The sequence below is a fragment of the Patagioenas fasciata genome, chromosome 14 (genome assembly GCF_037038585.1).
Source record: "Patagioenas fasciata isolate bPatFas1 chromosome 14, bPatFas1.hap1, whole genome shotgun sequence".
NCBI classification, from domain to species: Eukaryota; Metazoa; Chordata; class Aves; order Columbiformes; family Columbidae; genus Patagioenas; species Patagioenas fasciata.
The window spans coordinates 2,727,498-2,739,969 of NC_092533.1; the positions used below are offsets into that span (position 1 = coordinate 2,727,498).

At 47.8% G+C, this 12,472-nt stretch overlaps 1 protein-coding gene across 1 annotated transcript; it reads left to right on the plus strand.

Annotated features, from left to right (window-relative positions):
- The first annotated feature begins 341 nt into the window (after nucleotides 1–341).
- On the plus strand, nucleotides 342–5,918 carry BNIP1 (BCL2 interacting protein 1). Its single transcript, XM_065849454.2, has 6 exons — nucleotides 342–450; nucleotides 540–632; nucleotides 770–861; nucleotides 1,623–1,724; nucleotides 2,446–2,564; nucleotides 4,626–5,918. Exons 1-6 carry the CDS (start codon nucleotides 370–372, stop codon nucleotides 4,820–4,822), a joined length of 684 nt encoding a protein of 227 aa, XP_065705526.1. The 5' UTR covers nucleotides 342–369; the 3' UTR covers nucleotides 4,823–5,918.
- The last annotated feature ends 6,554 nt before the right edge of the window (nucleotides 5,919–12,472 follow it).

Consider the following 12,472-nt stretch of genomic DNA (forward strand, 5'->3'; position numbering starts at 1 on the left):
CGGTCTTGCAAAATCGTTAATAAAATCTGTTTTGCTGAGAGATCCTGCCTGGGCCTATTCTATTGGCAAGATGACCGTTTCCTACAAAACTGTGGCTGCTGAGGCCCTGATGTTGTCATCGCTTCTCATGGGTGTCACGGCGGGTGTCACCGCTGAGGAGCAGCCGCTTGCCGCCCCCGGCCCCTCAGCGCCCCCGGCCCCTCAGCGCCCCCGGCCCCTCAGCGCCCCCGGCCCCTCAGCGCCCCCGGCCCCTCAGCGCCCCCGGCCCCTCAGCGCCCCCGGCCCCTCAGCGCGGCCACCGCGGCCCGTGCGCTCCCGGGGCCCGCAGGGGGCGCCCGCGAGCCGGAACGCGCCCTGTCCCCCGCCAAGATGGCGGCGGCCGCCGTGCCCGTGCGGGTCTGCAACCAGGAGATCGTCCGCTTCGACCTGGAGATCAAGGCGGCCGTGCAGGTACCACCGCGGCGGGACTCCCCCCTTCCCTCTGCCAGGGCTGCGGGGCGCGGAGCTCCGGCCGCGCTCACCGGGCCGTTGTGTTCCAGGACATCCGAGACTGCCCGGGGCCGCTCAGCGCCCTCACCGAGCTCAACGCCGCCGTGAAGGAGAAATTCCGCCACCTCCGCGGCCGCATCCAGGTGAGGGGCCCGGCCGGGGGCGGCGGGGAGGCCGCGGGGTCCCGGTGAGCGGGTCGATCCGCCGTGAATTCGGCGCGGGGTACGGGTTGCAGGTGTTGATCAGGTTTTATCAGGTTCGTGTTTCTCTTGCCGTCCAGGAGCTCGAACAGATGGCGAAGGAGCAAGATAAAGAGTCGGAGAAACAAGCGTTACTGCGGGAAGTGGAAAATCACAAGAAACAAATGCTCAGGTGGGCCCTGTGACCAGAGATCCCGAACTGCTGCACAGTGGTTGCAGGTTTGGAAATGCTGTTGCTGACATGATGCTGCTTTGCTCAGGACCAAGAGTGGATCAGGATGGAAAGGGCAGGAGTCCCTTCTTTCCGCTCCTGTCCTGTCTCTGTAGCCGTGGTCTGTCCCTTTGAGTCGCTGATCATGTAAGGATGTGACTTGAGGGTGACATTTGGCGGCTGGCACAGTATTCTGCTCCCCTCTCTCCGTAAATGATACAGCTAGGAGAAGAAATGACAGGACAGCATGTTGTTATCCTGGGGTAGAATAAGGTGGCTGATGGGAGACCTCATTACCCTCTACTGAAAGGAGCTTGGAGCATGGAGGGGGTTGGTCTCTTCTATCAAGTAGCAAGTGATAGGACAAGGGGAAATGGCCTCAAGTTGTGCCAGGGGAGGTTCAGATTGGATATCAGGAAAAAATTCTTCATGGAAAGGGCTGTTGGGCATTGAACAGGCTGCCCAGGGCAGTGGTGGAGTCACCATCCCTGGAGGGCTTTAAAAGGCGTTTAGACGAGGTTCTTAGGGACGTGGTTTAGTGCTGGAGTGAGGTTATGGTTGGACTTGATGATCCTGAGGGTCTTTTCTAACCAAAATGATTCTATATGAAGTCCACGCACATATCTGGGGTGCTCAGTTACAGTGGTGTTTGCTTTGTGGAAACTGTTTTAACTTGCAAGGTGTTGCCATCGTCCTACAACATTGTGCTCTTGTGCTTTCAGCAATCAGGCAGCTTGGAGAAAGGCAAATCTGGCTTGTAAGATTGCTATCGACAACTCTGAGAAAGATCAGCTGCTGCAGGGAAGAGACTCCTTCAGACAAAGGTATCGGACCATCACACTGCATGAGCTGAGACTTAAACACAATGCTATATTCACTAGCTTTAAATGGAAGTGACATCATGTTTCTAAGTTACTTAATTGTATCTGGAGCTTAACTGTGTCTTGTAGCTTTTCTTTTGTGAATGCCTTTTTCTTTTGTGGGGATTTAAAGTGTTAAGGATTGTGTTAATTTCAGGTTTTCTTGGCATTGACATGTCCAAGTGGAAAAGGGGATAAGATAGGCTTCATAGTTTTACAGTATATCTTTTACATTAATTCCTGTCAGCGTCATAAACAAGTAATTGATCGTTATATAAGCTCCTTTAATGTGCAAAACTGGATGTAAGCTTGTATAATTTCTGTATTGAAAAATTGGCCTGTTTAGTATTGTCAAGCAACAAATGGGATACCCAAGGTAGTTTGTATCAGTGCTTCCATGCCAGCCCATGAAATTGTACAGTCGTGGATGAGTAAACAGGGGCCCACGTCTGAGCCACTAGCAGTTGGTTTGCCTCACAATTTTAGTATTTTGTGATCTTTTTTTTTAATAGCTTAGTGACGATAACCTGAATTTCTCATGCAGTAAAAACTGATTGTGTCTTTTGTATAGTGGCAGAGGTGTTTGGGGCCAAGCTCTGATCTAAGCTCCCTCCAGCAGCGTTTTCCCCGCAGTACCCAGAGCCATGATTTTATCCCTTCCTGCTTTATTTTTTCCCTATTTCAGGAAGAGCACAAAGGAAAGTCTGGCAGAGAGTGCAAGTAACATCACGGAGAGTCTGATGAGCATCAGCAGGATGATGTCACAGCAAGTCCAGCAGAGTGAGGAGACGGTGCAGACCTTAGGTACAGATGTTTTTGGGCTGTTTGGGTGTGGATTGGATGATCGAAGCACCTTTCACCAGTTCTTTTTGCTTGTGGAGAGGCAAACTGACGCAGTGTTTAGCATGGTGGGAACCTGCTTTGCTCTTCCCACGATGATAACCAAAGGACCGTCCAGCAGCACTCCTCTCACAGTTTGGCGTAAACAGAAAATAATAACGTATGTTGTGTGGAATTGTTTGCTGGAGTTGCTGTTTCATGATTACAGATAAACAAGGAGAAGGGTGCAGGCTGCAGGGCTCTTGTTCTGGTTTTTTATGAGAGCAATCGTAAAAGCAGCGTGAGTTCACGCAGTGCTGGAAGCATGTTTGGTGTCACTCTGCGCTGCTCTCCCGGTGTACGTGTGGTAATAGAGAAAATAAAAGTGTGGGTACAAGTCTGTACACAGAGGAAAGTTAGTGCGGCCGGAGGGCTCTTTTCACCCATCTCCAGCTGGGATGACTAAGAGACGAGGAGATCAAGTGACATGAACCCGAGGTCACTTGCTCTGTCAGCAGCGCATCAGGGACTGTGAAACCAAGATTTCACCCGCTTCTTTGGCTTCGACTCCTAAGACAATAAATCAAGCGACCTGTCAGAACTGGTGATTCATGAAGCATTTAGAAGTTGGATCTGTGTTGCCTGGGCCTCTTACTGGCCGTGCTTTTGGGCAGGAGGGAGAACAGTTCTAAAAATGAAGATAAATAACGCAACTTTTGCCCTCGTCGTTTTCTGCCCCCATCGGAGGATGGCAGCTGGGCACGGTTTGTTCGTGCACAAGTAGCATGTTTCTTCTCCCTTTAAAAAGACAGTTTGGCAGACACTTTGTCACCCTGTTCCTGACTGAACAACACTTGGAGCTCATCAAGGGAAGAACTACCAAAGGTCATTTGCAAAACCCAGCTGCAAATTCAGAATCTGTAGTTAACATTTCCCTTGTTTCTGAGCAAGTCCTTCCTTAGTATGCAGTGAATATATGTGGCTGTGAGGCAGGGAAGCTCTGCTCTGTCATTAATGATGGGAAACAAGTTTTATATTTTCACTCTGTCTCTTTAAGATGGGACATAATGGTTTGCAAAATTACAGACTCCTGCTGTGCTTGTTTTTGTCAGCTAGACAATATACTTGAAGTTTGAACTTTGTTTAATCAATCAGTTCAATATAGAGGGATATACCAGCATTCACTGTTGTACAGGGTGTGCATTTTGTAATACAAGAAAAAGGGGACTCATAGACTTTTGCTTTCATTTAGGAGTTTGAAGGGAGGAATGCCAAGGAGCTCGGGTGTGAGTTTGTTCTCACAGGGAAAGAGAAGTTGAAAGGGACTGATGTTCCACCTTGCTGGTTTGGCACATTCTCAAATTCTGTCTTTATTTGAGACCACTGAACACGCTTTTCCTCTGGTTGATTTTCTCTTTTTCATTAGGGGAAAAAATGTACATGTTTGTAAAAAAATAACTACAAAAAACCTGTTTAAATTATTTGAGCCAAATAATTAAGGGTGTCTTACTGCTGCATGCTACTTTTTCACTTTGTGCAACTGCATCGGAATCTCACTGATTTACTGCTCTGGCCTGGGGGAGGTTTCAGCTGTGCAATCGATATGTGCAAATATGCACTTATGCTGCTGCTGGAACTGGTGTGGAGAACAGTAGTGATGGTGATTCCTCTCTCTTAAATTGGTGTTTATAGCACCGCTTTTATTTCGCTCTGTTTCCATGGAGCTCTCAGGTGGCACTGACTTTGTTCGTTAAAAAAGTGAACTAGATTTGATCAGGTAACCTAGAGGTTCAGGAACAAGATGTAGGGCTGTAGAGCTGTTCCGTACTCTTATTTTGGTTTGCATTGTTCCTGAGCACATCAGGACTGCTGAGTTGGGAAAGCTGCTGCAAGAACACAGTCTGCGTTTGTCTTGCCCATAAGTCAGTCTGACCCAGAAGGATCTCACAGGCACTATCTCTATTGCCAAATATCACGTCCTTATGTCCTTTATTATGTATTTCTGAAGCACAACCAGCTGAATTTTTTCTTTCCTCTTAATTTCAGCCAATTCTTCACGAACCATCCTGGAAGCAAATGAAGAATTCAAGTCCATGTCTGGGACGATTCAGTTGGGGCGCAAGCTGATAACCAAGTACAACCGCAGGGAGCTGACGGACAAGCTGCTCATCTTCCTGGCTCTTGCCTTATTCCTGGCCACGGTGCTCTATATCTTGAAAAAAAGACTCTTTCCATTTTTGTAAAATTCCAAAGCTAAACTGAACTATTACAAAAGATCGGGAAGAGATGGCATAATAACAGTAAGGCTTTTAAATAAAATAATACAGGGATATTGCAATAGCTGAGAGAGCGTTAGAGCAAGCGTGACTTTATACTGTGCCCGTGGAGCTTGTGACCTGCCTAAGAAGAGCTTGAATGACCATGAGTTGAGAAGAAGCAGGTAGATCAAGGCGGGGAAAGAAGAAAGGCCCATTTGCCTGTAAGTTTAGCGAACCAGACAAACACTCGAGGAACTGGGCACTCAGAGGTGCCAGTCTTGACTTTGAACCTCTCTTTGTTTGGCCTTGAAATTAACTCCTGTCCTTGGCTTGAACTGGAAGCTGCTTTGTAAGGTGCTTAGAGGAAGGATGGAAGAGAGAAACTGACCTACATTCCGTTAATAAACTGTTTGTTGTATCCATGTAAACTTGAGTTTTGTTTAAAAACAAAGACTAATGGATTGAAAGAGCCTGGATAACTGCTGGTGTAAAAATTTGGCTTAACAGCAGTGGATTGTTTCTCCTGGGAGTGCAGCACACGTGCAGTCTGGCTCTGTTCCTCTGGCCCTGGGAGGGCTCTGACCGAAGCAAAAATGGGAGCCTCGTTTGTTGCTATTAATTCACACGATATATTTGAGAATGACAATGCCAGTCTGTTGACATCAAAAGCCTTTTTGCTTCTTTTCTTTGTAAAATTCCACTTAATGCTTTATGTTTGCAAGATACTGCCAAGTTGTACATTGGAAAGTTGTTCTTGCTCGTACGGTTGATCTTTTCTCAGTAAAATCTTTAACAATGTTTGCACTTCAGTAGTGGGAGTTGATTTGCTTTAATAACATAGACACCAACCTGCCATGCTCCATGTAATACCCTGAAGTACCAAGAACCGCGCTGCAATGTGCATAAAACTGATGTTGCCTTCCCTTCTGGAAATTGTTGCTTCTTCAGGCTGATGGTAAAGTTGATATTCTGTTCAGGAAATTCTCACAGAATGGTTAAATACTGCCTTAAGTTAGGAGATGTAAACTTTAAAAGGCGATGCTACGTATACCTTGAGAAATACAACATCGAGCAAACTGCAGTGTGTGTTTTTTGTGACATTTAAGGTGACTTTACCTTTGTAGTTAGTTATCAATAGTAAGATTAGAGAAAAGAAGTGACTGGTTATCTTGCCATTGTAATATTCATTTACTAGATCCTGTCAGTAATCCCAGCCCCCCCTGTTCCTGGCAGCTGCCACCGCCCGGTTCAATACAGCAGTGGCTGCAGGTTGCGGTGACCCAGACCGGTGTGTGAGGCTCTGGGCGTACACGAGAGGAGCTGGAATTGGTAACCGAGTTCAGAACCGGGCTCTGCCTGAAGAGTTGGTACCTGAGCGATTGTTCCGAGGTGGGATTTGGAAGCCTCTGCACTGGGGTTGGTCTGTCCGCAGAGGGCACCACTGCCTGCGCATCCCGAGCCGCTTCTTGCCATCAAGTGCTGTAATGCTCAGAGCAGACAGAATGGATGTTTGTTCGTCCTCTTTCAGTGCAGCTTTGCTAATAGCCTTTCCTGAGGTAGAGAATTACACAAAGATTGAAATAAATGGAGAATGTGGACGTTCTGGTTTGAGTAAGAAGCTACTTGGCTTAAAGAAGACACATTGCACAGAGTCAACGCATGCCTTTTAATAATAATATGAGCCTTTCTTTGGAAGGGCTCTGCTGATGAGCACACACCAACCAAGAAGAGTTGTGGACTCTGCAAGTTGGGGCCAGGATGGAGCAAGTTCCACCCCGCTCAGCGGTCCTGGCTGTTGGATTCACATGTATTGTCTCCAGTGTTGGGTTCGTGCCGCTCGTCCCTCTGTGCAGCTGTGTATGAAGATTATTTAGATTATAAATACATTTTAAATGAATTGCTGTGCAGCAGTTCCTATTTTCCAAATCAACCATACAATGGTGGTTTATGCAACTTCAGGGCACTCAATAAAATTCTCCTGTCAGAACGAAGATCAAACTTAAAAGCAGCGGCTTCCTCGCGTTGCTGAGGATTTCAGTAAGGTTTGTTTTAAAGGGGTGATCTTTTTGGATGGGGATCGTAATGCAGTAGTTTTGGGGAAAATAAAAGGTCTGTTGCTGAACGTTTCTGGTTTTGCTGTGTTCTCATCTTGTTACTGAAATTTTAGCTTTCAGACCTTGACCTGCAGGAGCAACCTGAGGACAAAAAGGACCTTCCTTCTGACATTTGCTTTCTGTTGCATGGGATTTAATTAAAAAAAAAATCTAGTCCTTTGTAAACATACCTACCTGCTCTGTGTAAACTGACTGTCACGTTACACTCCTTAGAGACACGGAAACAAGTGAAAAAAGATCAAGGACTACTGGATGTTTTGGGAAAGGGGAAGAGTAGAAACCGTCCCCGGGATGCTCTTGGTATGTGAACCATGTCCTTCCCCGGGCAGCCAGAATGCGCTCAGGCTCCTGAACTAAATGAAACAATCAGTGGAGACAGTGAAATAGTTGTTATTTCCTCTCTGGGGTAAGAAGGGTGATTTGGTAAGCACTGTATCTAACGGTCCACGTGCCTCAGTGGCCACCCCAGCTGGGTGCCTTGGAGCCCACCTGGGCAGGGTGGGATGGTGCAATCAGCCCATAACTTTCCACAGCTGGGGCTGGCTCAGTGTGGGGGCTCAAACACCAGCACTCTGGGCTGCAGCACCATGTCCTGCTGGCTCCTCACCCATGGACCTCCCTCCTGGCTTGAAGGTAGGGCTCTGTTTCTGATCTTTCGAATAAGTGAGCAGTGTGGTAGGAAGAAGAGGTGGTTGTGCCTGGTTTTTGTTGTTCGATACTTGTGTTCATTGGGAAAGTGTGGAAAGCTGGGCCTGTGCAGTTCTTCTGTTGTCTACAGGGGGATTTATATGTGCGTCTTCTGCCTTTTGGGCAGCCTGTTGGTCTCTGTGGCCACCTCTGAACATTGGGTTCAAATCATGCAGGATAGTGTGTCTCAGGGTTCTGCTTTTCCTGTATGGCTGAGGTTGTGTCTTAAAGGGTAAAAACTGGTATCACACCGATTTATTTGAAAGGGAGTAGTGTTTTCTTAGGTGTTTTGCTGTTCCAGTTTGCCCTCACAAATGCAGCAGAGCCATCAGGAGTGGTGAGAAGGGGGTGGCTTCTGCTCCTTCTGCACATTTGGGCTTGGGCATGTCTTGGAGGCCAAGAAGCAGGAGGTGTTTGGGGAGCTTTAGAGGAGGATGGAGGGCTCTGGAGGAGTGCTGGGGGGTTTGAACACAAACAGGAGAGCTGCTGTTGTTCCCTGGACCGTTCCTCCCCACAGGCAGCAGGTATCAGATGTGGTCACCACAAGCTGGCAGTGGGATTCACTGCCACAAAAAAAGCTTTGGTGAAATCTTTTTTCCTTCAATTAATAACGTTCTTTCAAAATGAGCAAGCAACTCCTATGAGCTTAAAAGGGGCCTGGAATCTTCTTGCTCTGAGGTTCAGGGGCTGAGGCAGGCAGCTGGTAGCAATCAAGGAAGGGTAGGTTAATGAGCTCCCCCTCATCAGCTGAATGGTGGTTAATCACCTGTGTCCTCCCAGCAAAGGGGGCTGGAGCTGTGGAAAGGACCGGGGCTGTTCTGTGCAGCTGGAGCTGCTGAGGGATGAGGATGGGGTGGTTCTGAAGCCTTGGTGCACTCAAAGGTTTAGAGTTTGCTGGTTTGTGAGAGTCCATGTCAGGTCCTCCCTATGGAGCTCAACCTGCTGAGATCCAGTTGCTTTTTCTGAACGAGTGTGGAAAAGGGTGAAAACGCTCAGCGTGTCGGGAGCCAAGCAGCGCTGTCGCGCGTTGAGCTGGGTTTCCAGCACATGGTTCGTGGGCTGTGGGTGCAGAGGTGACCCCGGTCTCCGTTCCTACGCGACCACCGTGGGCAGGAGCAGCCGCCTGCCGGGTGTTGTGTTGTCATAGCTGGAGCTGTGGGCAGCTCCCCAGTTCATCTCTGAAGTGTGCAGCATGAAGGTCACTTCTAAGCATTTAAACAGATGTATGCTTTCAAGGAAAGTCACCTTTTAGTGATTTTGCAATAAAACATGGACCTGAGAGAAATAATTGGATGTAGTTTTAACCTGTGGCATAACCGTGCTGGAAAAAGTTATTAGATTTGATTTATAATTATTTGATTATTGGTGATAGCATCAGCAAATACAGGAATATTATAGAATAATTATCTGTGAGAAAATAAGAGTGTGATGATGTTCGGGTTTTTTTTTTACGCTCTAAGAATTGAAGGGGAAATGAAGTGTGTGTTTGAAATCCTGCTTTTGAAATGCTTTCTGCATAACTGGCTTGACCGAAATGGAACGGTGAATTCATAGCTTGGAAGTTTCTAAAAATGTCTCTGCCAAGTGTGCGCGGCTGCTATCGCATGCCAAGTGGTCCAGAGCAAGCCAGCCTGGAATCTTTGGGGGCTGAGAATATCCAGGGGGCATGTGCATACTTGTCTGCAAATATGTGGGGCTCTTCTTTGGAAGTGTGGGGTGGAAATCAGCTTACCATCGCTTCGCCTCCCTATTTGTAATGCTGTGATTCCACCAGAAGAGGAATCTTAAGCAAATGTTCCAGTGAGATATTGTGCCTTTGTGATTGTACGTTGCTGCAAAGAGCCCCAAGCCCTTCACACGGCTGGTGCCTGTGTGCTTGCTGAGTTTCTGGCCCTTATGGGTAAGATCAGTGTTGTCCGAACAGGCGGCAGGTGCTCTGGACCACAACCAGATGCACTCGGTACTGCTGGAGCGAAGCAGCAGCCACAGCGCGGGCTGCTCGTGATGCTCTGCGGTACCAACGCCAACTATCCACCGATGAGCTTTTTCTAATTGCTGAAGGATTGATGCAGTTCTTTCTCTGAGGGTAGTTGGGGAGAACAGGAACCTTTCTTCAAAACCTGGCGCTTCTTAATGGGGCTGGAAGTTTTCTCTGCTGTTGTTTGGTTGCCTGGTTCTCGCAGTTGCAGGCCGGGTGAGGTTGGCTGGGTCTGCTGGAGCTCACCTGGTCCAAATCCCTGTGCCGCCTGGAACTGTGCCCAGGTGGCTTTTGAATGCCTCTGAGGGTGGAAACTCCGCAGCCCCAGTAGGAAACCTGCTCCAGTGCTTGGTTGCCCTCACAGGAAAAACCTTCCCTGATGTTCAGAGGGAACCTCTTCTCTTTCAGTTTGTGTCCACGGCCCCTGGTCCTGCCACTTGGCACCACTGGAAAGAGCCTGGTTCCCTTTGCTGTGCACCCTCCCGCCAGGTATTTGTTCTATATAGATGGTAAGATCCCTTTTGCCTTGATAAGAAGCTTCTCTTCTCTGGGCTGAGCAACCTCTTGACCCCCCTATTCAGACCTTATTTGTACTTTTTAAAGTTGGAATTATTTGTCAACTAATGTAAGAGGTAGAAGGAGCTTGTATGCATATTTTAAATGGTAGTACAACATTTGGTCCTCTCTTCCAATGGAACAGTTGATGAGGTTATAGGATATTTCTCAGTCATGCACATCTTAAGGTCTGCTTGTTAGGCAATAATGATATTGATTGATGATGATGTAATCTTTCCAAGATTTGATGGCTGCAGGACTTGTCACTTATAGATAAGGAGGTAAGAGGGTTAATTGAACCAAAAATGTTCACAAGTGGAGAAGTCTGACTTCTCGGCGTTCTCTGCTGTGCACTGCATCGCTCAAAGCTCGGCAGAACAAATCTGAAATCACATCATTTACATCCATGTTGTGTAAGCAATATAACTAACTACAATGGTAGCTGTGATTGTTTTCTCCTGGGCAATCCATTGATTCTTGACTTTTTTGTCCCCTTTTGCCATGTGCTGCTTATTTCAGGAATCCAAACCTGAGCTTCAAAGTCTTGGTTTGATGTGACACTTTGGTAGGAACAGCTCATCTCTTTCCGTGTGGTGACTGAGGAGGGAATTACGAATACAAGAACGAAGTGCGTGGCAGTATCTTGTCTGCTTCTTTAAAGAAGATGGACTGGATCTTTAGACTTTGACTGGAGCAATGTCAGAGCCACCTCCTGCCCTCACAGCACTGGAGGAGCCTCGAGGGCTTGTGGGGATTTTCCTTCTTTTCTTTCTGTTTCTTCTTAAGTAATTTACTGAGGATTTTGAGAGGATACATATTCTTACACCTTAATTATAACTTCAGTGATGGTGCATCTCTTGATATGCTCCTTCAGCAATATGTTAATTCTGATACTGTGTTTGAATGGTTTCAGCAGACAGATCCTTGTTCTGCCTGGGCTGTGGCAAAACGCTGACAAGCAGCCCGTAACTATAGAAAAGGTCCATTTTCAAGTCCTTTACTGTCTATAATTATTTATGCTTCTGCAGGTTCACTGGAAAATGCCGCCTAGTTGTGTGTGTGTGTCTATAGATGCGTGTGGTTAAGGGCAGTGGAGGCAGCACTGAGCTGCTGGTCCCACCAGCACTGATATATGGAATAAACTCCCAGCTTCTGCCACCATGTGATCAGGAAAAGTATTAAGCAGGTACATGGTCCTCACAGAAACAAACACATGCGTTAAATATGAACCCTCTGGAATCACAGAATCATTTTGGTTGGAAGAGACCCTCAGGATCATTGAGTTCAACCACAGCCTCACTCCAGCACTAAACCATGTCCCTAAGAACCTCGTCGAAACGCCTTTTAAACCCCTCCAGGGATGGTGACTCCAGCACTGCCCTGGGCAGCCTGTTCAATGCCCAACAGCCCTTTCCATGAATAACTTTTTCCTGATATCCAACCTAAACCTCCCCTGGTGCAACTTGAGGCCATTTCCTCTTGTCCTATCACTTGCAATTTGGGAGAAGAGACCAACCCCCTCCATGCTCCAAGCTCCTTCCAGGCAGTTGCAGACAGCGATCAGGTCTCCCCTCAGCTCCTGTTCTCCAGGCTGAACAGCCCCAGCTCCCTCAATGGCTCCACATAAGAATGCTTCATAAAAAGCAGCTTTTATTTGCTTCTGATTTGGGGTTTGCTATTACTGTTGTGATTTTAAGGCTATTGTGTAAGTGTTGAGTGCCTAAATCATAACCTTGAAGCACTGGTGACTGCCCCTGTAGGGCAAGAGCTGTGGCAATCACGGCCCTGCCTCTGAGTGATGTCTTGGATTCTAAAATGCTGGATGAATTGTGAGGGTGATGCAGCTGTGCAAAGTCATTAAAAATAATTTGGTAGGAGCTGTGAGAGGCAAATCTGGTGCAGGTGTCTCCCTGGGGTGCTGTGACATCTCGCCATACCTGGGACCACCGCGCCCTCCCGCTTCCACTTGGGCTTCCTTTTATTTTTAACCTCGCAACGTGAGGCTGATCAGATGTTATCGCTCCTGACCTTTGTCTCCTGCTGCAACATCAGAGCTGACTTGCGTATCCCACTTATCTCCTGCTTTTAGAGGCTGCCAGGCGGGGTCACGGGCTGCGCCGTGGCGCTGGGGACCGTCCTGTCCCGCGGTTGGTGTCGGTGGCTGCATGAAAGGAAAATGCCACTCGGCTGCTCTGAGCCTGGCCTGGTGATAATGCTGCGTGTGTCCCTCTGGTCCCGCGATAAGCGCCCAAAGGGCAGGCAGGGAGAACGTCTCCTCGGGGATCAGCACACACCAGGCCC

What these genes read in the sequence shown, in the direction of transcription:
- BNIP1 (XM_065849454.2), top strand. Translation starts at nt 370, where the DNA reads ATGGCGGCGGCCGCCGTGCCCGTGCGGGTCTGCAACCAGGAGATCGTC. An exon ending in ACCTCCGCGGCCGCATCCAG is followed by an intron (nt 633 to 769) that starts GTGAGGGGCCCG and finishes CTTGCCGTCCAG; the next exon opens with GAGCTCGAACAGATGGCGAA. An exon ending in AGAGACTCCTTCAGACAAAG is followed by an intron (nt 1,725 to 2,445) that starts GTATCGGACCAT and finishes TCCCTATTTCAG; the next exon opens with GAAGAGCACAAAGGAAAGTC.